The sequence below is a fragment of the Panthera pardus genome, unplaced genomic scaffold (genome assembly GCF_024362965.1).
Source record: "Panthera pardus isolate Hobbes unplaced genomic scaffold, ASM2436296v1 HiC_scaffold_11, whole genome shotgun sequence".
Classification (NCBI taxonomy): Eukaryota; Metazoa; Chordata; class Mammalia; order Carnivora; family Felidae; genus Panthera; species Panthera pardus.
Window position 1 is genome coordinate 105,921,296 of NW_026526666.1, and position 26,211 is coordinate 105,947,506.

A 26,211-nucleotide genomic window follows, 5' to 3' on the forward strand; every position below is an offset into this window, starting at 1 on the left:
TGCGCCGACAGTGTGGAGCCTACTTGGGATTCTCTTGCTCTCTTCCTCTGGCCTGCCCCCTATGCGTGCTCTGTATCAGGATAAATAAACACTGAAAAGAAACAAACAAACCAAAAAACCACTGATGCCTTTTGGGACACCTAGGTTAAGCGTCTGACCTTTGATCTAAGCTCAGGTCTTGCTCTCAGCGTCGTGACTTCAAGCCCCAAGCTGGGCTCCGTGCCCAGCATGAGGCCCACTTAAAAAAAATTGCAACAAATTACCGGTGCCTTTGGCCTGGGTTGGGTGTAGGGATTATTTTCCGAAGCTCCTCAGGGGACTGGAAGGTACGGCCAGGGTGGGAGTGCAGGGACACCGTCACCTCCGCCCTGAGCACCGAGGCCCCTCCTGTCCGTGGGCTCGGAGCTTCCCTCGTGCCTCCTGCCCCCCAGTGCCAGCCTCTGCTGTCCTCGACCCTCTTCTGTGGAACGCGTGGCTTTGTCATGTGTGTTGTCATCGAATTCCCGCTCCCTGTGAAGTGGGTTGTGCGGCTGGTTCCCCTGCTGGGTTCCACCCGGGGTGTCCCCTTCAGGGGTCTCCCCAGGGGCCCCGTCGCCCTGGCCCGGAGGGGGGCTGGCCACGGTTTGCTTAGACCACTGCCCGTGTAGCCCCTTGGTCTGCGCTGCCCCCGGCGTCCTCCTTTCCCCCAACTCTGCTGTTCTGCAGATTGTCCTGCTCATTTCCTCTACTTTTGTCCCCTCTCCTACCTTTCTTAGGCTTCTCTTATTCCTTTCCTAGCTTGACAGAGTTAAATCTCAGCTCACTACCCTTCATTCTCCAGACACTTAAGCACAGCTCACTGGAGCAGCCTAGACTTTGGCTCGTGTTTACATTATTCTTGTCGTTGCAATATGTTGCGATGTTGGCTTGATGTTCGTTTTGAACCCTGAGTTGGCTAGGAGGAAACTCACACGTTCCCGAGTGTTGCAGGATTGTTTCCTTTGTTCCTACTTTTTTGTCTTTTCCTGATTTTATTGTACTGTTGTCGGAAGATAAGCTTCTCTACCTTCACTAGAGTTTGGAAATTGAGTTTTCTTTAAGACTAAAATAGGTCAGGGGACGCCTGGGTGGCTCGGTCGGTTGAGCATCCGACTTCGGCTCAGGTCACGATCTCGCGGTCCGTGAGTTCGAGCCCCGCGTCGGGCTCTGTGCTGACATCTCGGAGCCTGGAACCTGCTTCGGATTCTGTGTCTCCCTCTCTCTCTGACCCTTCCCCGTTCATGCTCTGTCTCTCTCTGTCTCAAAAATAAATAAACGTTAAAAAAAAAATTAAAAAACAAAAAGACTAAAATAGGTCAGGGGTGCCTGGGGGGCTCAGTCAGTTAAGCGTCTGACTTGGGCTCAGGTCATGATCTCACACTTTGTGGGCCTGCTTGTGGTTCTCTCTCTCCCTCTCTCTCTCTCTGTCTCTCCCCTTGCTCGCATTCTGTCTCTTAAAAATAATAAACGTTTAAAAAAGCTATTAAAAAAAACTAAAATAGGTCAGTTTTGACAAATGTTTTATTGGTGCTGGATTGAAAATTGAGGCTTGTTCGCGGGGCCCAGGGCCCAGTGTGTGTCTTTCTCACTGGGCTCCCTGAGTGTGTCCATGTACCTGTCCCACACTGAGGGGCGTGTAACACTGGACACCCTCAGTTACTGGTTTCTCGCTCGGTAACGCGCCTTCTCCCCTGCCTGGGACCTCTCCTCCCAGTTGGCCCTTCTCCTTGTCTGTGGGAGAAACCTGGCACGGCCCCAGCAGGTAGTTCTTTCTTGTTCTTTGACCTTTACATTCACTAAAAACCACAGGCAAGTTCCTGAATTCTTAGATATCTTTAGGGTAGAATGGGATAGAAAGAGACTATCTCAAGTCCTTTGGCAAATAGGACTCGAGCCATTTGGCATTATGCATGCATAATGGGTGCATGCGTGTGTGTATATGTTGTTTTGTGCCTATGTGTTTACTTACTTTCTTTGTTTTATCAAGGCATCAGTGTTCTTCTGATCCAAGGCCTCATTTACCCACCATGGAAACGGAACAAGAGAAAGTCAGCGTGAGCAAGGCGCCTGGCACAGACTCGGCCTCTTACCGCTGCTCCGCATGCCATGGGGACGAGGCCTGGGGGCCCGGCCATCCCACCCGGGGGCGGGCCAAGTCCCGCAGCCTGTCGGCCTCGCCCGCCCTGGCGAGCACCAAAGAGTTCAGGTACGAAGGCCCCCTCCGGCCCCCGTCCTCACCTGCACACTCTGACTTCCTAAAGCCGTGACCGAGGCTCTTTTCAGGAGTGGATGGATGCGGATGGGGCGGTGGATGCTGACTGGTACGTGTGGGCGGCAGGGGGGGTGGGGCTGGGTCCCAAGAGCAGGGGACGGACGCCCACCTGGCGCGGCTCCCCAGATGGCACCAGCACAGCGTGACTGTCCTTTTCTGCCTTAACAGCCAGTGCCTGCGCTAACTCTGGGTGTTTGGGGGTGTGGGCACTGCCCCAAGGCGTCAGCAGGCCCCACACTGTGGCAGGGCTGGTGGAGGGCTGAGCGTGGCCGCGGGGTGTCAGGCGAGCACTGGCCCGGCGTGCCCTCCCCCCGCGAGCCTGCCGTGCGTGTCGTCGCACAGAGCGCTCAGGTCACAGCACTCAGAGCTTCGCGTGGAGCGGCCTGCCGGGCGGCATTGCGATGCGCCTGTGGGTGTCGCCCTGGCTTCTGGAACAATAAGTGCGGTGAGTTTCAGGTAGAAGCAAGCAAGGGTCACATCTATCAAACGCCAGGGGAGATTTTGGTAAAAAGCGGGTAGGTCTCTCAGGAGAGGGGGACGAACCCGAAGCACCCTTCTCTTGGATGGTGCACAGTGCTGGTACGGTCTTCTGTGTGGACAGCTGTAACCCGCACGCGTGGGAGAGGCGGCCACAGCACCGTGGCCTTGGCCTTGGCCTTGGCCTTGGCCTGAGTTTTCCGTCGGTCTGCTTCCCGGCCACCGCACGCAGCGCAGGGATTTCGTGTTCCCGGCAGGACTGCTTTTGGTTGTTGGTTTTGTGGGGTTCAGTCCACACCCTTTCTCGTTCAGAGACCGCAGACCCTGGCATGGTGACAGAGGTCAAGGGTAGCCTCTGCCTGTGGGTATTGGCGGAGGAAGGAGAGAGGAATGTGCCCAGTCATCCCGGTTCTTGAGCAGCGAACTTAAACACTCGCTGAGTAAGACCCACCGTGACCTGTGTTTCCCCGAGGTTCTCATAGCCCACTCCATGCGCTGTCACCATGGGGGTGTCCTCCTCACTCCCTCGAGTTTTAATCTAGATTGTTAATCCAGATCATTTTAATCGAGATAACTCAGGGAGGGCCTCTCAGGTCTCGATTCCCAGGTATGGACCCGAGGACTGGTCCTCAGACAGACTCGGTGAGAGAGACTGCTCCAGTTCAGATTTCCAGACCTGTCCCCGGAGGTCGCCTTCCCTTTTTCTGGGGTGGGGCCCGGGCACCTGCGCTGGTTTGGGGTCCTTTTCCTAAGGAGCGCTCCGGGTGCGCCCCAGGCATCCCTGATTGCTGATGCCGCGCAGAGAGTTGTGCGAGGCTCAGAGGCAGCACCGCGCACCACCAGGGTCCGTCGCGTGGACGCCGGGCAAGGGATGGAGCGCACATCTTTCCGAGGGTCTGATATCTGTACCTAGGTCTGCTCACCTGCCGTGTCCCCTCTCCACACAGGAGGACACGCTCTCTGCACGGGCCGTGCCCGGTGACCACGTTTGGACCAAAGGCCTGCGTACTGCAGAACCCCCAGACCATCATGTGAGTGCTGGGGTTGCTCCTTGGGAGCCCGTGCTGTCGCGGGATCGCCGTGCCGTGGGGTGTCCTGACACGGGGAGTGAGAGGTCGACTTGATGAGTCAGCAGGAGCCACGGGGCATCTCCACCGGCTCCGACGGACGAGGGGCCCCACTGCCCTGCAGACAGCAGACGGGGGTCCGGCCAGGCTCTGCTTCTCAGGCACCGCAGGCCGGGTGGGCTTCGACTGTGATCTTCAGGGTTACTGGTTTGTTCTCTGTAGTACAAAGTCTGGGAGGAATCCGGTATATTTCACACGCTACACTGGCTGGGTCAGACATGCTTCTCCTTGAATTATCCTTTTTTTTTTGAGAGAGAGACAGTGCACGTGTGAGTGGGGGAGGGGCAGAGGGAGAGAGAGAATCTTCAGTAGGCTCCACGCCCGACACGGAGCCCGACACGGAGCGCGACTCAGACTGGAGCCGAAATCGAGTCAGACGCTCAACCAACTGAGCCGCCCAGGCACCCCTAATTATTTTTAAAATACAGAGGCATCAGTTGGATTTTTCAAAAGCCTGTGTTCGCTTTTGAGAGACACCCCACCATACGGGTGCGGCTGTTCCTGGCGCTCTGGGTGGGGGCGTGTGGCCAGGACTCCCGGTGCCTCTGCGGTGGCCACGAGGTGCCCAGATGAGACACTGTAAAAACTAAGCAATCGAGGTTATTTGTCTGGACTCTCGGTGAGTCTCCAGCTTCTCCCATCTAGTACTTGGGGGGTTCCAGAGGGGCGAGAGTTTTGTCGGGGGCTCTGTGAGATGGTCTGGGTCTGGTTCATACCTCGTGAAAAACATACACTTAGTGATGTTAGTGCTTTCTGTTAAGCAGTCAGAATTCCATCCCACCCTGACCCTTGTGCCTTGCACCTTGTGACGAGCTTCCCAGCCTCCCTGCAGTACAGGCCTCTTGAGGAACCCCCAACGGGACCCCCTCCTTCAGGGCGAGCTGTGGGGATCCCACATTTTACACAGGGGTGAGGCCCGTGGGCCCAGGTGTGCTTCCACGACTGGCTGATCTGGGGGTCTTTGCTGTCTGTGACACAGCCCCAGCAGTGGGGACCCCAGGTTTCAGGTCACAGCCCTTCTGAACTGGTTCAGCACAGGGGACCAGGACGGCACCTATACTGCCACCTCCAGGCTGCCCAGGGAATTGCTGTGCAAACTGGGACATCTTGTGACCCATGAAACCCAGTGATGTGGCGGCCCTGCCTCTTACCGACTCTGGGGGCCAAGCCTGGGCGCTGGAGTGAGGCCTCAGTGTCTCTGCTCCATCCAGGTGCTGTCTGCAGCCAGGCTCAGGACGCAGACCTCTGCCCATCTGCTGCGGCCCCTCTGGCACCCCGCAGCCCACTCCGTGCCGCAGCCCCGTGGGCAGTGGGCCCACCCAGGCGCCCCCAAACCCAGAGCCCCAGCTGCCTGCTGCTGCCCCAGCCCCGCCTCTCCCATTCCCCAGGCCTTCCTGTGTGCTCTGCCCAGCCTGGCCCCGCCTTGGCCTTTCACCAGCTGCCTGAGGGCCCCTCCCTGCACTTCCTGGTCTTGGAAGAACTGTTCTCTCGCCTTGTCACTCAGTTCGGCCTAAGTGCCACCACGAGCGGCCTCTCACCGTGCAGCCTTGATTAGCTGTCATTTACTCCAGCTGAGCCACAGTCCCCCCCCACAGAGGGAGGTGTGTGTGGGCCTTGTGGGCCTCAGGCAGGTCAGATGGGTGGTTCAGTGGGGGACTCCAGGCAGAGGGGCAGATACCCCAGAAGTGCCCCTGGGGCTGCAGGTTGGGTTTGAGGAGTGAGCAGCCTTCTCGGCCCTTTCTAGCCCGTGTGCTCAGCACAGTCTGGTGGGACGGCCACTTCTGGGGGACAGGGCTCCTTTTCTCCACCTTGTACCTGCCCCTCTCTGGCGTGGAACCTGGCTGGGGCGGGTCTCCGCGTGTCCTAACCTAACATCTTTCCTAATGTGTGAAAACAAGATAGCGCAGAGGGCTTGATTACAAAGAAATTTTACTTCCTGTTTTATTGTCTAAAATTTCACCGTGAACGTGTGTGCGTCTTCTCTTATGTTGAAACGTGTGGAATTGCCAACAACTGATTGCCTTTGGCTTACTAGGCAGTGGCTCAGATCGGTCAGGTGTCCTTGACTCCCATCTGACACCCACGGCCTGTGTGCTGGGGAAGGGTCAGCATCCCACCTTGCAGGTGACCCAGCAGGAAGCTGAGTCACGGTTGGCGCCCAGGACGCACTGTGGTGGCTTCGGCTGGGCACAGCCGAGTCTGAGGGCCAGAGGGGCCGTGGGCCGTGCCCACCTGAGTCAGCGGTGAGGGGCTTTGACCTGGGCAGCGGTATGCGAGCCGCCCTTGCTTCTCCTAGGGCCCGCAGCCAAACGGTGACCGTGTTGGGGGAGCGCACCCCCCTCCACCTGACCGAGGCCTGACAGCTCCTCCCACGGGGCCGAGCCGGTTCCACGGCCCAGCTCGGATTCCTGTGTGGCTGGGACGTGCCACTGCACCCGGGGCGCTGGACGGAGCACGTCCCGACCTCTGAGGGCGGCCGAGCACTACCAGCCAGCTTAGTGGGGAGCAGGGCCCCTCAGGTCCAGCTTTGCCGTTGAAAGTGATCCCAACGACTTTTTGTTTCAGATACACGATTGGCCAAGAGGATTGTGTGAACGGTGAAGAGATTAAATAAGATTTGTTTGATTTTTAACTTGAGGGAGCTTTTTGGCCTTAGTTGTTTTATACAGCCTCTCAGAAGTCACTCTCGGACCGTTGGGCTTTCAGGGCCGAGGTTGCAGAAATTAAGTTGATAGTGCGGATGTGCAGTGGAGAGTTTTGGGGGCCGGTGTGACCGAAATGCTATGCACAAAGCAGCGGCGTCCTGCTCGTGAGCCATGCGTGTGACCTGGGCGGGCGATGAAGCTCATAGAGGATGTTATGAGCGACCCCTCCCTTTGCAGAGACGCCTGGAGAGGGTGAGTGACGGTCCGTCGGGAACCGGACGGGATCGGATGCCACACCTCCCATACTGCTGGTCTGGGTCGCGGTTTTGGAGGTTATTTGTGGGGCTCTGAAATGTTCAAGGGAAGCCGCTGCCCCTCGAGGCACGACTTGGAGCAGGTGTCTAAGTTGGGGACTTGGTAGGAAAGGGAAGTCTTTCTGCCGACATGCAGTGCGGCTTTGAGGACTTTGCCACCCGGCTGAGGGTCGTGGCCGGCCTGTGGGCGCTCTGCTCCCTGCAGCTCCTTTGCCACATGAGTCCCAGCCGGTTCCAGGCGGGTGGGGATGGGTGTTCGCCGAGGCTTTACCAGGAGCCGGAGTCCCAGCTGGAGGGGGTCTACCTCCCGTGGGACGCTGTGCCCTCAACGCAGACCCCCCACCCATGCACCACGGTGTGCACGGCCTCCCCACGTCCCCTGTACCGGCCGTGACCGAGTCAGAGCTCTGGGAACCCGAGAGGGCAGGGTGCTCGAGAGCTGTGTAAAAAATTAGACCCTGGGGTTCCTGGGGGGCTCCGTCGGTTGAGCATCCGACTCTTGATTTCGGCTCAGGTCATGATCCCAGGGTCGTGGGATCGAGTCCCCTGTTGGGCTCTGTGCTGAGTGTGGAGCCTGCTTCTCTCTCTCTGTCTCTCCCTCACCCCCCTCTTTCTGCCCCTCTCCCCAGCTCATACATTTCTCTCTCCCAAAAGGAAAAAAGAATCAGACCCTATTATTTGGGCAGTTTTCAGTTCACAGAAAACTGAGGTGCGGCTGCAGAGATTCCCACGTGCCCCCCCCCATCACCCTCCCCTCCGAGGGGCCGTCTGTGGCCACGGACGAAGGACGGGGACATGGCGTGGTCTCCCTGGTCTACAAAGGGTCACTCGCTGCTGTGCTCTGTGATTTGGACAAAGGTGTGATGATGTGTGGTCACTACTGGGGTCACACTGAGTAGTTTGCCCTATGATCCTGCCACCCACCTTTTTAATTTATTTTTGATAGAGAGAGAAAGTAGAGAAGGATCAGAGAGACGTGGGGCAGGGGGGAGAGAATCCCAAGCCGGCTCCGCACTGTCAGCATGGAGCCTGACTCGGGGCTCAAACCCATGAAACCGGCAGATCACAACCTGAGCCGAAATCAAGAGTTGGACGCCCAACCGACTGAGCCCCCCAGGGGCCCCTGCCACGCAGTTTTTAACAGTGTGAGTTTTAAGTGTAAAAGTTAAGGGTCACCTGAGTCGTTCATGCCATGGTGTAGCTACGGGGCCATATCCCTCCCATACAAGTCCGCAGGAAGCCTGTGTCCTGGGGCGGTGGGGGGGGGGGGGGGGCTTTTCAGTGGTCCCTGGGGACAGAGTCCCCAGTCGGCTGGTGAGAGTGTTTGTGGGAAGCCTGCTGTCCTCGATGCAGGGAGGGTACGGAGCAAAGAGCAGCTCTGGTTGGGTCTCCTCTCGAGCGTCCGTGGGTGACGTCTGCTCCAGAGGAGCCATCAGTCCGTGAGTATCGTTAGAGCAGGCGCACGTGAGGTCCAGGGCTGCACAGGCGAGTCGTGGGTGCAGCGGGCAGCAAGGGCCCGGGGGGGGGGGGGGCGGGCAGTGGGACGGGCAGCTAGAAGGAGGGCAGCCTGCGAGCATTCCAGGGGGTCAGGCCCGTACTGGCCACACAGGCCCCCGGCTGAGCGGCGTGAGCAGGCGGCTTCCAGCACTCGGCCCGGGTTCCGAGAAGACCTGTGTCCTCGGACGCAGTGCGCCTGTGCAGACGCTCCTCTCCCCTCACAGGCACATCCAGGACCCTGCCAGCCAGCGGTTGACGTGGAACAAGTCCCCAAAGAGTGTTCTTGTCATCAAGAAGATCCGGGACGCCAGCCTGCTGCAGCCCTTCAAGGAGCTCTGTGTGTACCTGATGGAGGCGAGTGAGCCAGGTTGGGGGGTGGCGACCCCAGGACTCCCCTCTGCACCCCCGCTTCATTCACGTTGGCTGGATTCCACTCTGGAGATTGGGGAACATGCTTGCCAAGGCTCCGTGCTCACTGGGGCCGTAGATGGAGGGGGGGAGCTGGCCTCCTGCCCAGGTTCTGGCTCTCTGATCCCAGGGCTGGCCAAGTCAGGAGGCCAGTTTCAGGGAAGTGACTTCCATAGGCGGGTGTCACAGAGCCTCCAGAGAGAGGGAAATCTGGATGAACAGGTCGGAAGCAATCTCTGGCCAGGACTAAGGCATCATTTTCTCCCTTCATCATAAAATGCTAAGGCCTACTCCTGAAACCTACTACACTGTTTGTTAATTAACTTGAATTTCAATAAATAACTTTATTTTTATTATTTTTTTTATAAAGAGGTATGATTTTAAAAATTTTTTAATGTTTATTCACTTTTGAGAGAGAGCATGAGCAGGGGGGTGCAGAGAGAGAGGGAGACACAGAATCCGAAGCAGGCTCCAGGCTCCGAGCCGTCAGCACAGCGCCTGATGCGGGGCCTGAACCCACGGACTGTGAGATCCTGACCTGAGCTGAAGTCAGACGCTTAACCGACTGAGCCACCCAGGATCCCCTAAATAAATATATTTTTAAAAAATAAGATGCTAAGACTTAAAAGGAGGCTTTATGCGAGAGCAGCGTGACCTGAACTGGCTCTTGCTGGCCGAGCTGACGTGCTTGTCTCCCTTCCAGGAGAACAACATGATTGTGTATGTGGAGAAGAAAGTTCTAGAAGACCCTGCCATAGTGAGCGATGACAACTTTGGACCAGTGAAGAAGAAATTCTGCACCTTCAGAGAAGGTGAGTTTGTCCTCGGCTCTGTCACGCAGCTCATTGGCATCATTGCCCTGGACCTGGCGGAAGCTTCTAGTGTCCTGCCCCATCATGGGCAGCAGCGCCCTGTGGGGCCTCGAGGCCTACTGTGACTCCTTTTCTCGTGTTTGTTGTTCTGTTTTCTAGATTATGATGACATTTCCAATCAGATCGATTTCATCATATGCCTGGGAGGGGACGGGACCCTGCTTTATGCCTCCTCCCTCTTCCAGGTGAGGTTTCCAGGTGGTTCCAGTCTCGGTGTTGCGTGAGGAGGCGCTTCCCCAGTGAGGGTTTCCATCCCTTGTACCTGTGGCTTCATACCACGGGGCGAGGAGTTTTGGTGCTCTTGCTCTGACGCAGACCGGATACATTTATGAGTTGGGTTATTTGGCCGAAGAGCAGGTTTGCAAGTCATGGCAAATGACGCCTCTGCTCCGTCCAGGTCTCCGGCCACATAGGCCCGGCATCCCCGTCCTCCGTCGGGGGCATGGGGTCCGTGGGAGAGGTGGGCATACAAGCCCGGGCTGGGCAGAGGGAGTGGCCAGAGGAAGGGGGGCTGCTGCGGCTCCTCAGGCGCGTGGCGCCCACAAAGCAGAGCCGGTGCCTCGTGGCCAAGGTGACAGGGCCACGACAGAGGTGGGGGTCTGCCCGGGAGCCCACCTTCCCTCTCCGCAAGGCAGGCCCCGGAGGGCCCCGGCTGGGGTGTGTTAGGTGAGGCATGCGGGCACCCCTAGGGTCCTGCGTGCTGCCCTCAGCACCTCCCCCTGCCCTCCGTGGCCAGCAGGCAGGTCGGTCCTGTCGCCTTTGTTTCTCGTCGGCTCTCTACGCCACCGCCCCCCCCCCCCCCGGCCTCCCGGACCGCCTGCTGACCTCCCGTGTGGTCACTCGAGTCGGCACCGACCATGCACTCGTGTGCCTGTCCCCTCCCGGAGACGGTCAGGGGCGGGTCCGTCGGTGCCGGGGTCGAGTCGGGTGGCTTCTGAGTGGATCGGCCATCTGACCGACCTGCCTCGTTGGCTCACAGGGCAGCGTGCCTCCCGTCATGGCGTTCCACCTGGGTTCCCTGGGCTTCCTGACCCCCTTCAACTTTGAGAACTTTCAGTCCCAAGTTACTCAGGTGATACAGGGTAAGTGGGAATGTTCTGGAACCCTCAAGCAGTTCTGAATATGGGATTGTCTTCTCACTTGGTGTTTGGGTTTTTCAACGACATACAGAACAACACTTCGTAAGTGTTTCGGGATTCAGAGATTTAAAAGTTTTGCATGGTTCAGACATTTCTGCCTAACGTTGAGAAGTTGAGGCCACGCGTGAAGGTACGTGTGTGCTGGTTGGTAGCAGCGAAGTGACTTTCACAGAAGGCACAGACGTGTTGCTCTGGAGCTGGGAGAAGGCGGGCGGCCCCCGGTCAAGCAGGGGTGCCTCTGCCTCCTGTGGGTGTCGCCACCCCATCCCTGCTGGCCCCCAGGCAACGCGGCTGTCATTCTTCGGAGCCGGCTGAAGGTCAGGGTCGTGAAGGAACTCAGAGGGAAGAAGATGGCCGTCCCCAACGGAGTCAGCGAGAACGGAGTGCTGGCCGCGGACCTGGCCGCGGAGGCTGGGAAGCAGGCCATGCAGTACCAGGTGTGTGGGCACGTGCTCTCGCGGACCCCAGGCCTTGCCCTGCCTGTCACGTGGCCGCGGGGAAAGGCACAAGGTGGGAGGACTCCGGAGTGGGGTGAGGGGTGGGAGGGGCCTGACCTCAGGGCCTTCCAGAGAGTCCGGGAACAGTGCGGGTGCCTGTTGGGCAGACCACCCGGGGCAGCCCTGCCGGCCCCTCCCAGTGTGCGGTGGCCTCGTCCCCCCAGGTCCTGAACGAGGTGGTGATCGACAGAGGCCCCTCCTCATACCTGTCCAATGTGGATGTCTACCTGGACGGGCATCTCATCACCACGGTACAGGGTGACGGTAGGTGGGCGCCCGGGGTCCCGCGGGGTGGGGGTGGGCAGGAGCCCACGGAGAGTGACCCTGCGGCCTGTCCACCAGGGGTGATCGTCTCCACCCCGACGGGCAGCACGGCGTATGCGGCCGCCGCCGGGGCCTCCATGATCCACCCCAACGTGCCGGCCATCATGATCACGCCCATCTGCCCCCACTCGCTGTCATTCCGGCCCATCGTGGTCCCCGCGGGGGTCGAGCTGAAGGTCAGAGTCCACCCTCCACCCTTTCTGGCTTGAGCTCTCGTCTGGGACCTGCGATGCTGACCACCCCCCGCGCCCCCGGCTGGGACCCCGGCACATACTGGGCCGTGGGCCCTTCCTCCCTTGCTGGATGCGGGAGGGGGCCTCACTCTCATCCTTGTCTGTCCGGTTGGCAGGGGCAGCCCTGAGAGCCGGGCTGTGGGCCCTTAAGGGGCAGAGACAGTCCCTACTGGGTGGGGGCAGGGTGAGGGACGCCGAGCGAGGACTGGGGGCCTTGGGCCTGGCGTGCACATGGCACCCGCTGCTGCTCCCCCGTCTCCGCTGTCTGCCTGCCTGCCTCACGCTCCCTCCTTCGGTCCGCCCTAGGCCGGTGTGCCCCGGCCGAGAGCCCCGGCCGTGAGCCCTGGTGCACAGGGCCATGTCTGCAGGTCACAGAGAGGACTGGACCCAGACCCCTGGCCAGTGTCCCTAACCCTGGGCGGATGGGCAGCGGCTGGGCCTCACCACCGCCGGTCCTGTTTCCCAGGGCTGGTGTCGGCGAGACATAACGCTAATCCCTTCAGGGCCTGGGACCGCCTTGGCATAGTGTGGGTGCTGTGGACGCCTCCGTGGTTCCTCCCGACCGGTGCTGCCCTCCCGGGGTGGGGGTCGAGGCGCTCAGCTGCACTCATGAGCCCACACCTACCTGTCCCGCTTGACCCCTTCCTTCAGATCATGCTGTCACCGGAAGCCAGGAACACTGCGTGGGTGTCCTTCGATGGACGGAAGAGACAGGAGATCCGCCACGGAGACAGGTGTGTGCGCCGTGGGGCCGGGGCAGGGCGGGCCCGGGAGGTACAGGCCCCGTAGGCAGAGCTCCGTCACCGGGGAGGGGATGCGGACCGGCGCCTGTCGGGCAGCTGGTCGCACGCGCAGCATGTGGCCCCACGTTCTGCTGTACGCGGGCGACAGACCCACGGTCCCTCCCCCCGGCCCGCCCTGGTGCTCCGCTGAGCCCCCGGCCCGTAGCTGTCTAGAAGGTGAGACCGGCCCCGGGCTGTGAAGCAAGTAGCGTGAGCAGCACAGAAACGGTCCCCGGCCGGGCTGGGGTGGACATGGCCCTTGGGGAGGGGTCCCGGCCTGGTGCCGGGGGCTCACCTGTGTGCGCTGCGTTGCCCCCCTGCCTCAGCATCAGCATCACTACCTCTTGCTACCCGCTTCCCTCCATCTGCGTCCGAGACCCCGTGAGCGACTGGTTTGAGAGCCTGGCACAGTGTCTGCACTGGAACGTGCGGAAGAAGCAGGCGTACTTCGAGGAGGAGGAGGAGGAAGAGGAGGAGGACGAGGAGGACGAGGAGGACGAGGGGGACGAGGGGGACGAGGGGGACGAGGGGGACGAGGGCTAGGCCCGAGCTCCTGCTGTCCACACCTGGGACCCCACAGTCCCAAAGCTGTTCTGCTGCCTCCTTCCCCTCGCCCTCCGGGGGCGGGCTGGCCTGAGCACGTGTGCTGTGCGCCCCGCGCGCAGGCGTCACGGGTCACGGCGCTTTGGCCTGTAGCCAGAGGAAGAGCCGGGATCTGCCTTTCGTCGACCGGATCGGCTGTTTTTAACATTTTAAATCTGACTTCTTTTTTGCATTTCTAAACAAGAAAAGTGAGTGACGGCGGGGGACTCTGAAGCGGACACCATGCTTACCCGTGTTGTGGGTCGGAGCCTGGGTCCTGGGGCAGGGACACCCGGCTGGATGTGCTTTCTGTAATTTCTTGTCAGGAAACTTGTGCTTAAATCAGTCTATTGAAATTCAGAGGGGATCAGAACGGATTGATCTGTCTTTCCATGTCGAAAATAAATGTCTCGTAGCCAAAAATCTCACTTTAAGCTACCACGATTTCCCCCTTAAACCTTGCACCTTTTTCGCCGAAAGGACTCGGAGGGGACGCTTCTGCAGAGAGCGGTTTGGTTTGATCGGCTGACGAGCGGAGGGTCCCCTCTCCCTCTTGCGCCTCGTCTGGGCCTCCCCGCCGTGGCCCCCCAGCCCTCCTCTCCTCCCTGCTGTGGGGTGACAGGTGCCAGCGCTGTGGCCCCACCGGCCCGGAGGACGCCTGGTAGGGGGTCAGGCCCACACACATTCCTCACGAAGCCGGGACGGCGTCCTCTGCACCCTGGAAGATATTTTAAATCCTGTGTCTACTTTGTAGAGATGATTTTAAACTTTCTGAACTGCTATGTACAGATTTTATTGTACACTCTGAAGATTTAAGAGGGAAGGGGATTTGTACTGTTGGGAAATGGAGCCTTGTTCCGATGTTTGCACGCGTTCTGTGTGACGCCGTGTGCTGGGACCACTGTGTTCAGCATCGTCGCCGTAGAGGTGACGGTCCAGGAGCGAAGGGTGCTTCTCCCTCGGGAAGCCACCGGTCAGCGAGGAAGGCGGTGCTGGGACGTTTTGTGTCCTTTCTGCTCTCGCTTCTCCCTGGGCGTCTTGGGCTTGCGAGGAAACTGCCAGCATTCCAGTGGCCCCTCAGGCCGCGCGGGGCGTGTGCGCGTGGCTCCGGCCCCTGCTGGTTGTTGCCTGACAGATGTCCTCCAGTCGGGCGTCTGTTTCAGAGTGACTGATTTCTCTTTGAGCTACATCGTTAACCTGTTAAGGTGGCAAGAACGGAAGGGACGGGGCTGGGCCTTGCTCTCCTGGAGGGTCACAGGCCTCATTCTGGAGCTGCTAGAAAGGCTCCGGGGCCCTGGGTGCCACCACCTTCGGCCGGGGGTCTCCGCGCGGCGGGCTGTGCAGCCTGGGTGCCCGCGTCTGCCGCGTCCGTGGTTCAGCGTCTGTGGAGCTTGGCAGTCGGCGTGGGGCTCGAAAGGGAGGTGGGCCCTCACCGCCACCTGCCCACGGGCACGGGGCACCGCCAGAGGCCCGCCACCCGGCCTCCCTGGGGCAGAGAGGGGGCCGAACCAAAACTTGGCTTTAGGTCCAAAAGAGAGTGGCGTTCGGAATTCAGGTCGTTCATTTAGACAAAAAAAAAAAAAAAAAAAAGCAAGTCTGAAAGGAGCATGATTTGGAGTGATTTAGAAAACTTGGGATTTTTTGAAGTAATTCTTAATGTTTCATATTGTTAATATCTTGAAAATTTGTTAAATGTTGTCGAAAGCCTTATTACTATTTTCAGATTCTTTCAATAAACAGACTTGTTTAAAAAGTTGGATCGAGTTACAACTGGTATTTGGTTCTTTGTAACCAGTGCACAGACACTAGGGGGGTAGCCCCAGCCCAGGGCTTCTGGAGCCCGCCGACCCCCTGAGAACCCTGTGGCGAGCATGGGAGGGGCAGGGTCCCACCCAGGCAGCCTCCACCTTGAATCCCACCCCACATGGCCCCCAACGGGCCTGGAGCTCAGAGGGCGGTCCAAGCCCTGCGGGGCGGAGCCCACAGCGAGGACTGGCTCCTGGGGAAATCAGAGGGCTGGACCCAGGAGCCCCAGAGGCTGTGACGTCCTCATCACAGCTCAGTCTGGGCCTGTTGGGGTCGGGGGGGCCGGGCCAGGCCCTGGGGCATGCTCACCTCCCTCCTCCCCTGTCCTCTTGACCGGTTCCATGCGGTCTTGACCAGGCTTTGGGGGGGGGGGGGGGGGGTGGGGAGGCGGCAAAACTTCGCCAGGAGCCAAAGTGCCTGCAGGTGTGCACGAGGACGCGGACAGACCGCAAGGACACGGACAGACCGCGTGCTGGGCGTCCCCAGCCACCTGCAGAGGCCAGAGGCCCGGAGTGGGCAGCTGAACTCTCCTTCCTCCCAGGCCAGCCCTGGAGCATCGGCCTCCTGGGCCCTGTGTGGTCTTGGCCTGGCCTGGCCTGAGCCGTGACCGCCTGCTGCTCTCCTGGCACACGCGTGGGGGCGCATCACCTTACTCCTCGGGTGCCCGCTGCCCCTGGGTTGGCCTCTGCCTGGAAAAGGGCACCTGTGGTCAAGTTTGCACAGGTGTCATGGGCAGCAGGGCGGGACAGCTGCTGGAACTCAACCCCGGCATCCGGGGCTTTCTGAGGCCCAGGCTCTCGGGATTCGAGCCAGCAGTGTGTGTGGAGCCCAGGCGGGGCCTTGTCTCCTCGGCTGGCAGAGGGCCCACTTGGAGGGTGAGGGCCAGAACCAGCTGGCCGGAAGGGCTGGCTCACTGGCTCACTGGTGGGCACCGGTTCTGCCCACGAGGCCGCACGTTTCAATAATGGCTGTTGACCTGTGAGCCTTGGACCTTCCTGCTTTGGGGAGAGGGGGGTGGGGGGCACAGAGGCCACAGGCCAGGTACCCCAGGACACCTCCTGACCGGGCTGTGGGCCACTTCTGTGGGCTCCGGTCTCAGGCCACCCCAAGGGTCCAGTCTTCGGGGCTGTAGCCTTGGACACCTGCCCTTTGCTGGCTGCTTCGGAGGAGCACGAGTTCAGACCCTGCCCTGGCCTCCGCTGAGTGCCCCACCCGGCTGGCCTCCCCTCCCTCCCAGGCCAGGCCACAGGCCACGTCACAGCAGTGCTGTCCCAAAGAGCAGCGGTTCCCCCACCCAAGAGCCACCGGGTACCAGGAACCGGCTAGTCTGCCTGGGGGTGACGGGGACCCGGTCGGGGGGACCAGCTGGAGGAGCACAGAGGATGGGTGGGGGGGGTGACGGGGACGTGAGAGGAGGCGGGAAATGCACAGTCACCACATGGAGGAGAGCAGCCACTTCTGGCACATTCTCCTTCAGAAAGATCCAGGCCAGAGCTTGGGTGGTTTTCAGAATCATGGAAACTGAGGATTTGGTGGGAAGAGCGGAGGTGGGTTGAGGATGGGGTGGGGGGTGGGGGGAAAGAGAGGGACGCTGCGCAGGCTCTTTGGCGAACGTGCCTCCCGTGGAGGCCTCCAGTCGAGGCTGGCTTCCCTCCCCAGGAGCATGGAAGACGAAGGCCGGTTTGACCTCAGCCCATGGCTCCCCGAGAGCGCAGCGAGGCCAAGCGTGGCCGGGCCCTGCTCACCAGCACTTCTCCCCAGACACTGGCCTGACGGAGCAAGGGAGCTGCTCCCAAACCCTGTGGTCTTGCTTCCATGACCTTTAACCCCACGGATCCCAGAGGCTGAACCCCAGGGACAGAGGCTGCAGGTGCCCCCGCCAGGACGAGGCCAAGGTAGGGGATGAGGCGGAGCGAGCCCAGGACAGGGGTCGCACCGTGGGGCGTGGGGAAGGGCCAAGGGCTCCCAAGGAGGGCTCACATCCCTGGTTTGGGGACAGGTGGTTTTTCCCAACCAGCTGCCGGTCGGTGCTTCCTGGCAACCTCGGCAGGGGACCTGGCGGCACAGGACAGGGGTCCCCAGCCCTTTTCCCCCCAGTGAATGTGACCCAGGCCCTATTCTGTGGGCTTTTCGGGATCCTGGGTCCCTGCCTGCACTTCTCTGCTGTCCTCACTGTCGCCTGGGAATAGGGCTCCTCTGGGCCTACAGGTGGGGCCATCAGACCGGAGCCCAGACCCAGACGAAGCCTGGTGGGAGCAGGGAGGGCTGGGAAGCCAGGAGGTGCACACAGAGAAGCCCAGCCATCTGGGAAGGACCCAGGAAAGTGGTGCAGCAGAGCTTGCTGTGGACGCGTGCCTTCCCGCTTTCTAGAAAATCACCCTGTATTTATTTATAAATTTTTTTTAATGTTTATTTACTTTTGAGAGACAGAAAGACTGCAGGGGAGGGGCAGGGAGAGAGGAGAGGGAGACAGAATCTGAAGCGGGGTCCAGGCTCCGAACTGTCAGTACAGAGACCGACGCGGGGCTTGAACCCATGAACCGCAAGATCATGACCTGGGCCTAAGTCGGACACTTAACTGACTGAGCCACCCAGGTGCCCCCCAAAATAATTCTAAAATGAGTGTATTTTCTCCCTCAGACTAGTGAACAGCGCCCGCAGGCCGAGCTTTTCCTGGGCAAGTCTGCAGGGCGGGCCGAGTGGGGCTGGGAGCGGCCAGGGCTGGCCAGGGCTGGCCAAGGGCCTGGCCCAGAGGTGACAAATACACAAAGAAAGCAGAAGTGAAATTCCTGCTCGCTTACGTGCCTACCTCAGAACATACCATGGCGCTGTCTTCGTCACCCCATCCTTCTGAACAAAGTTCACAGAGTAGGTTTTTCTTTGCACAAAACCCTGAGATGCTGGATGACTGCCAGTGGTCCTGGGGTTTAGGGGTCAGTGAGTCATTTGTAGCCAAATAACTTCAAAAGCAAATTTATAAAAACTCAAAATTGTTACAGCAAAATCTGTCTTAGGTTTCATCTGGGGAAACGGTTTTGAAATGATGTCATGTGACTCTGGGGACCTTCCCCTCCCTCCTGGGCTTCCAGTCGGCCACTGAGCAGTGCCGTCCAGGCCTCCAGCCACCGCCTGAGGAAGCCTTCCTGCATGGACACACCCCAGAGTTGGTATCCTGTCCCTTTCTCTTTGTCCCGTCAACAGCTTGTCTCTAAATAGCCAAAGGAAACACTGCTGCCTATTAAGGTCGCATGAGCAATTTTACCACCGGGCCATGTCATTGGGTCATTCACGACAGATATCACAACAACTTCTTCCTTTAACTGGATTCCAGGAAGCAGAATTTTGGGAGAAAGACTACAGACCGGCCAGGATTCTTCATACTCTGCACAGTTTCAAATAAGGCCATTTAAATAATGCCTCTGCTGATTTGCAGTGTAGATCCCAGTGAAGATGTGAATCAGGACACAGTTTTCACAAGGGAGGGGCCTGACCAACAAAAGGACTGAAGTTGGGGCTCCCCTGAAACCTGCCTACAAAGCTCAAGCTGGGGCATCAGGTGCTCCGCCCAAGCCCTGCCTCCCTCCACAAAGCTGGGGGGCGGGGGTGTCTTCTGACTCTAGGACCCCTTTCTGACAACTCTCTCCTCCTTCAGGATTTGCAAGATGTTTAAAGGGTAATTTTCTAGGGGTGCCTGGGTGGCTCACTCAGTTAAGTGTCTGACTTCGGTTCAGGTCATGATCTCATGCTTCGTGAGTTCAAGCCCTGTGACGGGCTGTGTGCTGACAGCTCAGAGCCTGGATGGAGCCTGCTTCAGATTCTGTGTCTCCCTCCTTCTCTCTCTCTCTGCCCTTCCCCTGCTCGCGCTCTCTCTCAAAAATAAATATTTAAAAAAAATTAAAAATAAATTATTTTTTAAATTAATTTATTTATTTAGAGAGAGAGCATGAGCAGGGGAGGGGCAGAGAGGGGAGAGAATCCCAAGCAGGCTCCATCCTGTCAGCGTGGAGCCCAATGTGGGGCTTGAACTCACGAACGATGAGATCACGACCTGAGCGAAGTCATGAGCCGGATGCTTACGTGACTGAGCCACCCAGACGCTAATTTAAAAAAAAAAATTTTTTTTCAACGTTTTTTATTTATTTTGGGGACAGAGAGAGACAGAGCATGAACGGGGGAGGGGCAGAGAGAGAGGGAGACACAGAATCGGAAACAGGCTCCAGGCTCCAAGCCATCAGCCCAGAGCCTGACGCGGGGCTCGAACTCACAGACCGCGAGATCGTGACCTGGCTGAAGTCGGACGCTTAACCGACTGCGCCACCCAGGCGCCCCTGGACGCTAATTTTAAAGCATGATAAAGAAAAGTAAGTCAGTGAGAGCTCCGGGGTGTTTCAGTTGGTTAAACATCTGATTCTTGGTTTCAGCTCAGATCAGGAGCCCACGTTGGGATCCTGCTTGGGATTTTCTCTCTCTCTCTCTCTCTCTCTCTCTCTCTCTCTCTGCCCCTCCCTCGCTGTGCTCGCTCTATAAATACATACATACAGAAAAGATATGAAACCTAACATCAGGAAGGAGAGCCCATTGGCCATAACCTCGCTCCTGAAAATTATGTAAATTATGTGGGCAGGTACAGGTGCAGCCCTCCAGGTGTAGCCCAGCACTTCCGCTCCTGGCCTCAGGACCCAGCTGCGCCAGAGGCCTCCGGGCTGCTAGTTCCACCAGCCAGTACGCTCCCTTCGTCTTCCTCTTCTAAAGTTGGCCAGCTTGGACTGCAACTGCTGTCCCTCCAAATCAAAACCTGATCAGCAGCCGCGAGGGGAACTCAAAGGCCAGGGCCTCCACAGACTACCGGGACTTCACGGCACATCCCCAACCTGGGCCTCGGTGGTACGGTCCAGACTAGAACAAACGGGGTGGGGGGGTACGCCGACGCCCAACACCCCCCCCAGACCTGGGCCGCAGTGGTACGGTCCGGACCAGGACAATGGGCGAGGGGCGCCGACGTCCAACATTTCCCCCCGCCACCCGGGCCCCGGTGGTACGGTCCAGACCAGAACAAAAAGGTGGGGGGAAGACGCCGACGCCCAACATTCACTCCTCCACGCTTGGGCCGCGATGGTACGATTCGGACCGGGACAAGGGGCGAAGGACGCGGAAGTCCAACATTTCCGTCCCCCCGCAACCTGGGCCGCGATCCTAGGGTCCGGACCAGAACAAAGAGGTGGGGGGGGGGGGGGGAGGAGGAGGAAGAGGAGGAGGAGGAGGAGGAGGAGGAGGAGGAGGGCACCGAGGCACACACACCCCTCCACACTTGGGCCGCGGTGGTACGGTCCGACCAGAATAATGGCGGGGGGGAAACGACGACGCCTAACATACCCCGCTCCCAAGGCCGCGGTGGTACAGTCCAGACTAAGGCAGTGGGCGGGGAGCGCTGACGCCCAACATAACCGCCCCCTCCCCCCAACCTGAGCCGCAGTCCTACGGTCCGAACCGGAACAATGGGCGGGGAACGCTGACGCTCGATACACCTCCCCCAACCTGGGCCGCGGTGGTACGGTCCGGACTAGGACAGTGGGCGGGAGATGCCGTCGCCAGTCACACCCCCTCCCGCCTGGGCCCCCCTCCGCCCGGGCCGCGATGGTAGGGTCCGGACTAAAACAATGGTCGAAGGTCCCCGTCGCCAAGCAGCGCGACTGCGTTTCCAGTTCCGACTCGGCGGCCGGGAAGCCCTGGGGCCCGGGACCTCGAGGAGCGCGGGTCGCGCCGCCACAGGGGCCGCTGTCGGCTCTGGGAGCGTCGCTTCCGGCGCGTCGCTTCCGGCCGGTTGCGGGCACCTCCGTCCGAGGCGCGGCCCGCCCCCGGCCCGGCGGCCGCGTAGAGCGGGGCGGAGGGACAATGGCCGCCCCACGGTGAGGCGCTGCCCGCCCGGCCTCCGCTCCACACGGGACGGAAGGCTCTGCGCGGGCCTTCCTTCCGCGATGCGGCCTCTCCTACACCCCAGCCTCACGCCGAGCCCTCGGGCCGTGGGAGCCCACCCTCCGCGGCCACCAGGCCCCGTGCCGGGCGCGCCCCGGCCAGCAGCAGGCGGCCCCGGTCGTTTCCCCGGAGGCCGCCCTCTCCGACGCGCGGTCCGCGGCCCACTTTAAACGCCGCGCGCCCTTAAGGCCCCGATGTGAGGCGGGGTCGCCCGGTGTCGAGAAGGCGCCGCGCCCCCCACCCGCCCTGCCCGGAGACCTCGCCCCCTCGGCGCTCCCCGAAGTCGGGCGGCCCACGTAGTGGGGTGGGCGCCCTGTCCACGGCTGCGAGCGGCCCGCGCGGTCGCCGATGCTCGGCGCTCTCCCACCCCCGGCTGTGCACGGAGACCCCGCGCTGGCTGTCTTCCCGCGGCCCCGCTGCGACCGGTGGGTGGAGAGACCGCGGCGTGGGGGAAGGGGCCCCCCGGTCCCGCAGCGCGGCGTCCCGTTATGCGCCCCGGAATAGGGGCCGTTTTCCCGCCGGAGAGCAGAGGCTCGGGCGCGCTCGCGCCTGGAAGGCTCCCCCGGCCCTCTAGCTTCCGGGCTCACGTCGGGGGCGGGGGGCGTCCTCGATGCCTCGGGGCTTTGTCTAGGGGTGGGTGGCCAGTTTACGCGGAAAACGCTGAATAAAACAAACGGTAAAGGTTGCCTCCGATGGTCGCCTGTTGCTGTCGGGACCCGAGCCCGCCCCTCTGGCCTGTTCCCAGTCCCTCTCCTCCGAGAGGCCCCGGCCCACCCCGGGGCCTTCGCGCTCGCCGTGCCGCTCACGTCCCCGCTCCGAGAGACCCCTCGCCTTTGGGCCGGTAGCACCGGCCCTTGTTCTCCACCTCGCCGGGCCCGCCCTTTCCCACGAGCCTGCGGCTCCCGGAGTCGCCCTCCCACTCCTAAATCCCGCCTCGCACACCCGAAGGCGCGGGACGCACCCGCGGCCGCGCGTCCTCTCTGCGGGGGCCGATGGGGGGGGAGCGTGTCACGGTTCCCGGGCTTCTCGAGTTTTATGCCCCCGGGGGGCGGACACGGCCCCGGAGCGAACCCAGGTAAAAGACGCCTCGTCTGTCCCGGGGCCTAAAGGCACGGTCGCCCACGTATTTTATTGCACTTGATGTTTCTTCTGCCTAGGATTTTAGAAAACTGTCAAGGATAAAGGCTGGCCTCCTGCCAAGTGCTGGTTTTATCGGACTGTTAGTTTGTTAATTGGGGTGGGAAGTTCAGGCTCAGGGTTTCCTTCCCTCCAGTCATCGGTTGACATCTTTCCCTGGTTTCGCTGGGCCTTGTCCAGGTGACTCCCGTGCTGTACTCCTGCTTGGGCCTTTGACCCCGTGCTCACCGAGGCTGTGAAAGGGGGAGAAGAAAAAGAAAAAACACAAAAAACCTGTCTAGAGATGGATTCTTTGTTTGGTGGCTTTTTAAAAGTCTTTTTTTTTAATGGAGTAGAATGTATTTTACCAAAAGTATTTGAACTTGCAAGTAACATTTTAAAGCAGAATGAAACCGTGTTAAATAGTATGAAAAGGAAAATAGAAAGGTTTTTAGATTAAAGAAATCCACTGTGAGCATAAATTAGAAAATGAAGAGAAACCAAACAAAACCCAAAATATTGATGAATGTGGAACTCCGCCTGAGTTGACCACAGTTGGTAACCTGGCATTTTGACAGAGAGACTGAGCACGAACGAGGGAGGGGCAGAGAGCGAGGGAGACACAGAATCCAAAGCAGGCTCCAGGCTCCGAGATGTCAGCACTGAGCCCAACGCGGGGCTCGAAGTCAGACCTTGAGATCGTGACCTGAGCCGAAGTTGGACGCTCAACCGACTGAGCCCCCCAGGCGCCCCGATATATTCCTTGTTGGATTGGACACTTGGATAGCGTCCTGTGTCTCGGTCTTAAAAACAAAGTTATTTTAAAACCACGTCTATCCTCTATGTACAGAGGGCCAACAAGACCTTTGTTCAATTGTTTCTTCAGGATAGATTCCCAGAGATGGAATTTTTGAATTATACTGTGTAAAAACTGGCAGACTTTCAGTACATTTTATCTAAAATGCCCTGTTGACAATTTGAACCAATCTAGATTTCCTTACCAAGTGTTTGAGAACATCTTGAGCTGTTTGTTCTAAAACAGGAATTCTTCACCTCAGGCTTTAGAATTTAGGAGTCTGCAAAATTGTATGGGGAAATATTGACATCTTTATTTTTATTAGCCCCCAGCTGAACTTTTCTTCAGTGGTGAACGTACCACGGTGGCATTAGCAGGTGACACTAAACAGCACCCGTGGCTTGGTCTCCATTTTGGAGCGTAGGCACCTTCCCAGCTGATCCTGGGCCCCTCTGTCGAGCAAAATCGAGCAGAGTCCAGCCCCCTATTTAGGACGTGTTACCTAGTGCCAGACTCCTACAAAGTAAAGCTACCACAGATTTGTTTCTTGTGGGGTGTCCCCACATTTCAGTAGACCTAGTTTCCTTTTTATTTTATTTTATTTTATTTTATTTTATTTTTTTACTTTTTTTTTTTTGAGAGAGAGCACAAGATGGGGAGGGGCAGAGAGAGAAGGAGACACAGAGTCCGAAGCAGCTCCAGGCTCCGAGCCGTCAGCACAGAGCCCGACGCGGGGCTCAAACCCACAAACCGTGTGAGATCATGACCTGAGCCGAAGTCGGACGCTCAACCAACTGAGCCACCCAGGCACCCCGACCTAGTTTCCTTTTAGTCACGCCATGTGAACATTCTGAGGACATTCTGGGCAAGAGAGAAGTTAAGAGCTGGTCTAAAGGCAGTTCATTAGCCACCTACTCCATGCTGGGCTGAAAAGGTTATGGTTGCTTGTTTGTACCCTAATCAGAGAGAGAGCATTGAGACCTTTCTCACCAGTGACCTGGGGACAGCCAGTGCTCCACAGCCACCTGGTCCAGCCTGCCCCACCCCGCTTCCAGGGCGACTGGAAATCCACTCTTGGCCCTTAAAGTCAATTCCTTGTCGTCACATCAGGGTTGCTGACCTTTAGTTTTTGCAGGACAAGAACTGCTTCTCTCTGAAAGCTCCTCGAGTCGCGTGGTTTAAGAAAGAAGAACAGGCCGTGGAAACACGAACTGGAGTCCAGGAAGGCATCTGTGACCCCACCAGGACTTGGGTGAGTGGGACCTTCTGAGCCCGGGGCCAGCTAACTTCCGGCTTCCGTGTGTGGTGCCCAGCACAGCTTCTGAGGGTTTTCACTGCCTCCTGGAGCGCGTGTTCTGTTCAAGATTCGAACTGCAGGCTCTTTACTGATGACAGACATTGATGTCATTTGATCCATGTTGAGAAGAGCATGTCGTTGTCCTTTGTGTATTTACCGTGCGTTACTCATTTTTACTGTTGTCTGATGTTGCGCCGTGTGACAATTCCGTGGCTTCTGTATTCATTCTCTTGTGGAGAGACAGTTGGGTTTCTGCCGTGGACATTCCCACGTGTGTCTCGTGGTACCCATGAGCAGGACTTCCTCGAGCTGAAGAGAGATCTGTAGGGTGCAGTTGTTAGTGGGATCATGGTGAAGGTTGCCAAAGGGTGATTTTGATTTTCTCATTCTCCCCTCCCTCTTCCGTGGGCCTGTTGACTGTGTCCTGTGGGGAAGGGCTTTCTCCTCATCCCTGTTTGTCACTGTGGATGTTTGGGTGCTGATTCTCTTCAGTGGGCTCTAATCCTGTGCTACCATTATTTACTTTCTCTCTCTCGCTGCCCCTGGATTTCTCCAGAGGGCGTTCTCTTGTGCTTCCTTCTGTGTCCTTTGGACGCGTCCCCATCATTGTTTGAGCGCTTCCTTTTCTGGCCCAACTAATGCCCCAGCCCTGGAATCGGCCATTTCTCCGAGGAGGCTGGTTCATTTCAGTGGAGAATGAGATTTAGAAACAAACACTGGGCCTGGGTGCTTGCTGCCACTCGGCTGTCACCGCCTCGGGGCCCTCAGCGGCCAGATTGCGCAACAGAGGCAGAGATGTGTCTGTTGCGGACACGCACGGTGACTGGGCCTCTGTCTGTCCGGACCCTTGAGTGCCGCTGCCTGACTCCTCCGCTCCTCTCAACGCCACTGTCCGTTTCACCCTTCCTGCTCCCTGTGTCTGTGCCGGGTCTGAAGACACCCGAGGTCTCGCTCCCGTTAGCTGCAATATACTGCCTTATTGCTCAACCCAGAATTCCTGACCCACGACTCAAGAAAAAAGCCTACCTTTTAGAGTTCAGTGTTTGCTTAGGATTCTTTTGGTCTTGAATCTGAGCACGTATATTTTAAATACCATGTTCAGAAGGTACTTGGGTGGGTTCTTTATCTCCTCTCTTCAGTGTGACTGTGTTATTTATTTGATTTGTGGTTTGGCTCATATATTTTTGTTTGCATCTCACTTTATTTTTCATATTTATTTTGAAAGCGAGAGAGTATGCGTGCCTGTGTGTGTGAGCGGGGGAGGGGCAGAGGGAGAGAGAGAGAGAGAGAGAGAGAGAGAGAGAATCCCAAGCAGGTTCCACACTGTCAGCCCAGAGCCCGATGCGGGGCTCAAACTCACAAGCCCTGAGATTGTGACCTGAGCCAAAGTCCAGAGTAGGATGCTTAACTGATTTGGCCACCGAGGTGCCCCGTATCACACTTTAGAAATTTTATTGATTGTGATGAGGGAGCATAAGGCAAGCTGAGGGCAAATCACAAGCTAGTATGCCCCCCCTCCTCCGGCACCAGGTGAGATACGTGTGACATTCCTCAGGCACTGCCGACCACCCAAGGACAAAGGAGAGGACAGAAAACCAATGGTAGCTGATAGAGATCACAGTCCTGCAGGACCGGAGTCTCCATCAGTTTACAAATATCTTAGTAAATTACAAGAAAAAAGCAATCTTGCCAATAGCCTAATCTCCAGAAACCTGTAGGCTCAGTTCCCTGGAGCCCCAACATCACTCTCCCCTCCGTGGTGATGTGGGAACAGAGGCGAGAAGGAAGTGGCAGGTGACGTTAAATTTCCTTAAATGTCCTTATGACCCGCAGTCCACTGACAGATACTTGTGGCAAATACAGAGCAGGACATTTCTCCAGAAACCCCTACTGTCCTAATGTTAATGTTTCACTAGAGAGAAAACAGCCCTAGCTTGACGATAGCAAGGTGTCTGGCATCCCGGGAGTCTTCTTTAGTACGTGAAAATCCCTCTAGAAACTTCCTCTCATCTTTCCCTCCCCCAACTCCACAGTAT

General features: G+C 58.5%; 2 protein-coding genes across 12 annotated transcripts in view; both read left to right on the forward strand.

Moving 5' to 3' along the window:
- Window positions 1-14,943, forward strand: part of NADK (NAD kinase) — a 31,567-nt gene extending 16,624 nt beyond the window's left edge. For 3 of the 4 annotated variants that reach the window (XM_019461107.2, XM_019461109.2, XM_019461108.2), the window contains 11 exons: window positions 2,006-2,224; window positions 3,715-3,798; window positions 8,575-8,704; window positions 9,462-9,570; window positions 9,730-9,815; window positions 10,610-10,712; window positions 11,052-11,206; window positions 11,431-11,530; window positions 11,609-11,766; window positions 12,475-12,557; window positions 12,932-14,943. In XM_019461107.2, the coding sequence (XP_019316652.2) occupies window positions 2,006-2,224; window positions 3,715-3,798; window positions 8,575-8,704; window positions 9,462-9,570; window positions 9,730-9,815; window positions 10,610-10,712; window positions 11,052-11,206; window positions 11,431-11,530; window positions 11,609-11,766; window positions 12,475-12,557; window positions 12,932-13,148 (1,444 nt within the window). In that variant the 3' untranslated portion in view covers window positions 13,149-14,943. Of the gene's footprint in view, window positions 1-2,005; window positions 2,225-3,714; window positions 3,799-5,554; window positions 6,792-8,574; window positions 8,705-9,461; window positions 9,571-9,729; window positions 9,816-10,609; window positions 10,713-11,051; window positions 11,207-11,430; window positions 11,531-11,608; window positions 11,767-12,474; window positions 12,558-12,931 lie in introns of those variants that run through there. The other variant, XM_019461110.2, reaches the window with a different exon arrangement.
- Window positions 14,944-20,296: 5,353 nt separating this feature from the next.
- Window positions 20,297-26,211, forward strand: part of SLC35E2B (solute carrier family 35 member E2B) — an 81,876-nt gene continuing 75,961 nt past the window's right edge. For 3 of the 8 annotated variants that reach the window (XR_008420913.1, XM_019461098.2, XM_019461094.2), the window contains exons 1-2: window positions 20,301-21,391; window positions 24,014-24,130. The gene's annotated coding sequence lies outside the window, so the exon portion shown is untranslated. Of the gene's footprint in view, window positions 22,042-23,507; window positions 24,131-26,211 lie in introns of those variants that run through there. The other 5 variants (XM_019461104.2, XM_019461095.2, XM_019461096.2 and 2 more) reach the window with 5 other exon arrangements.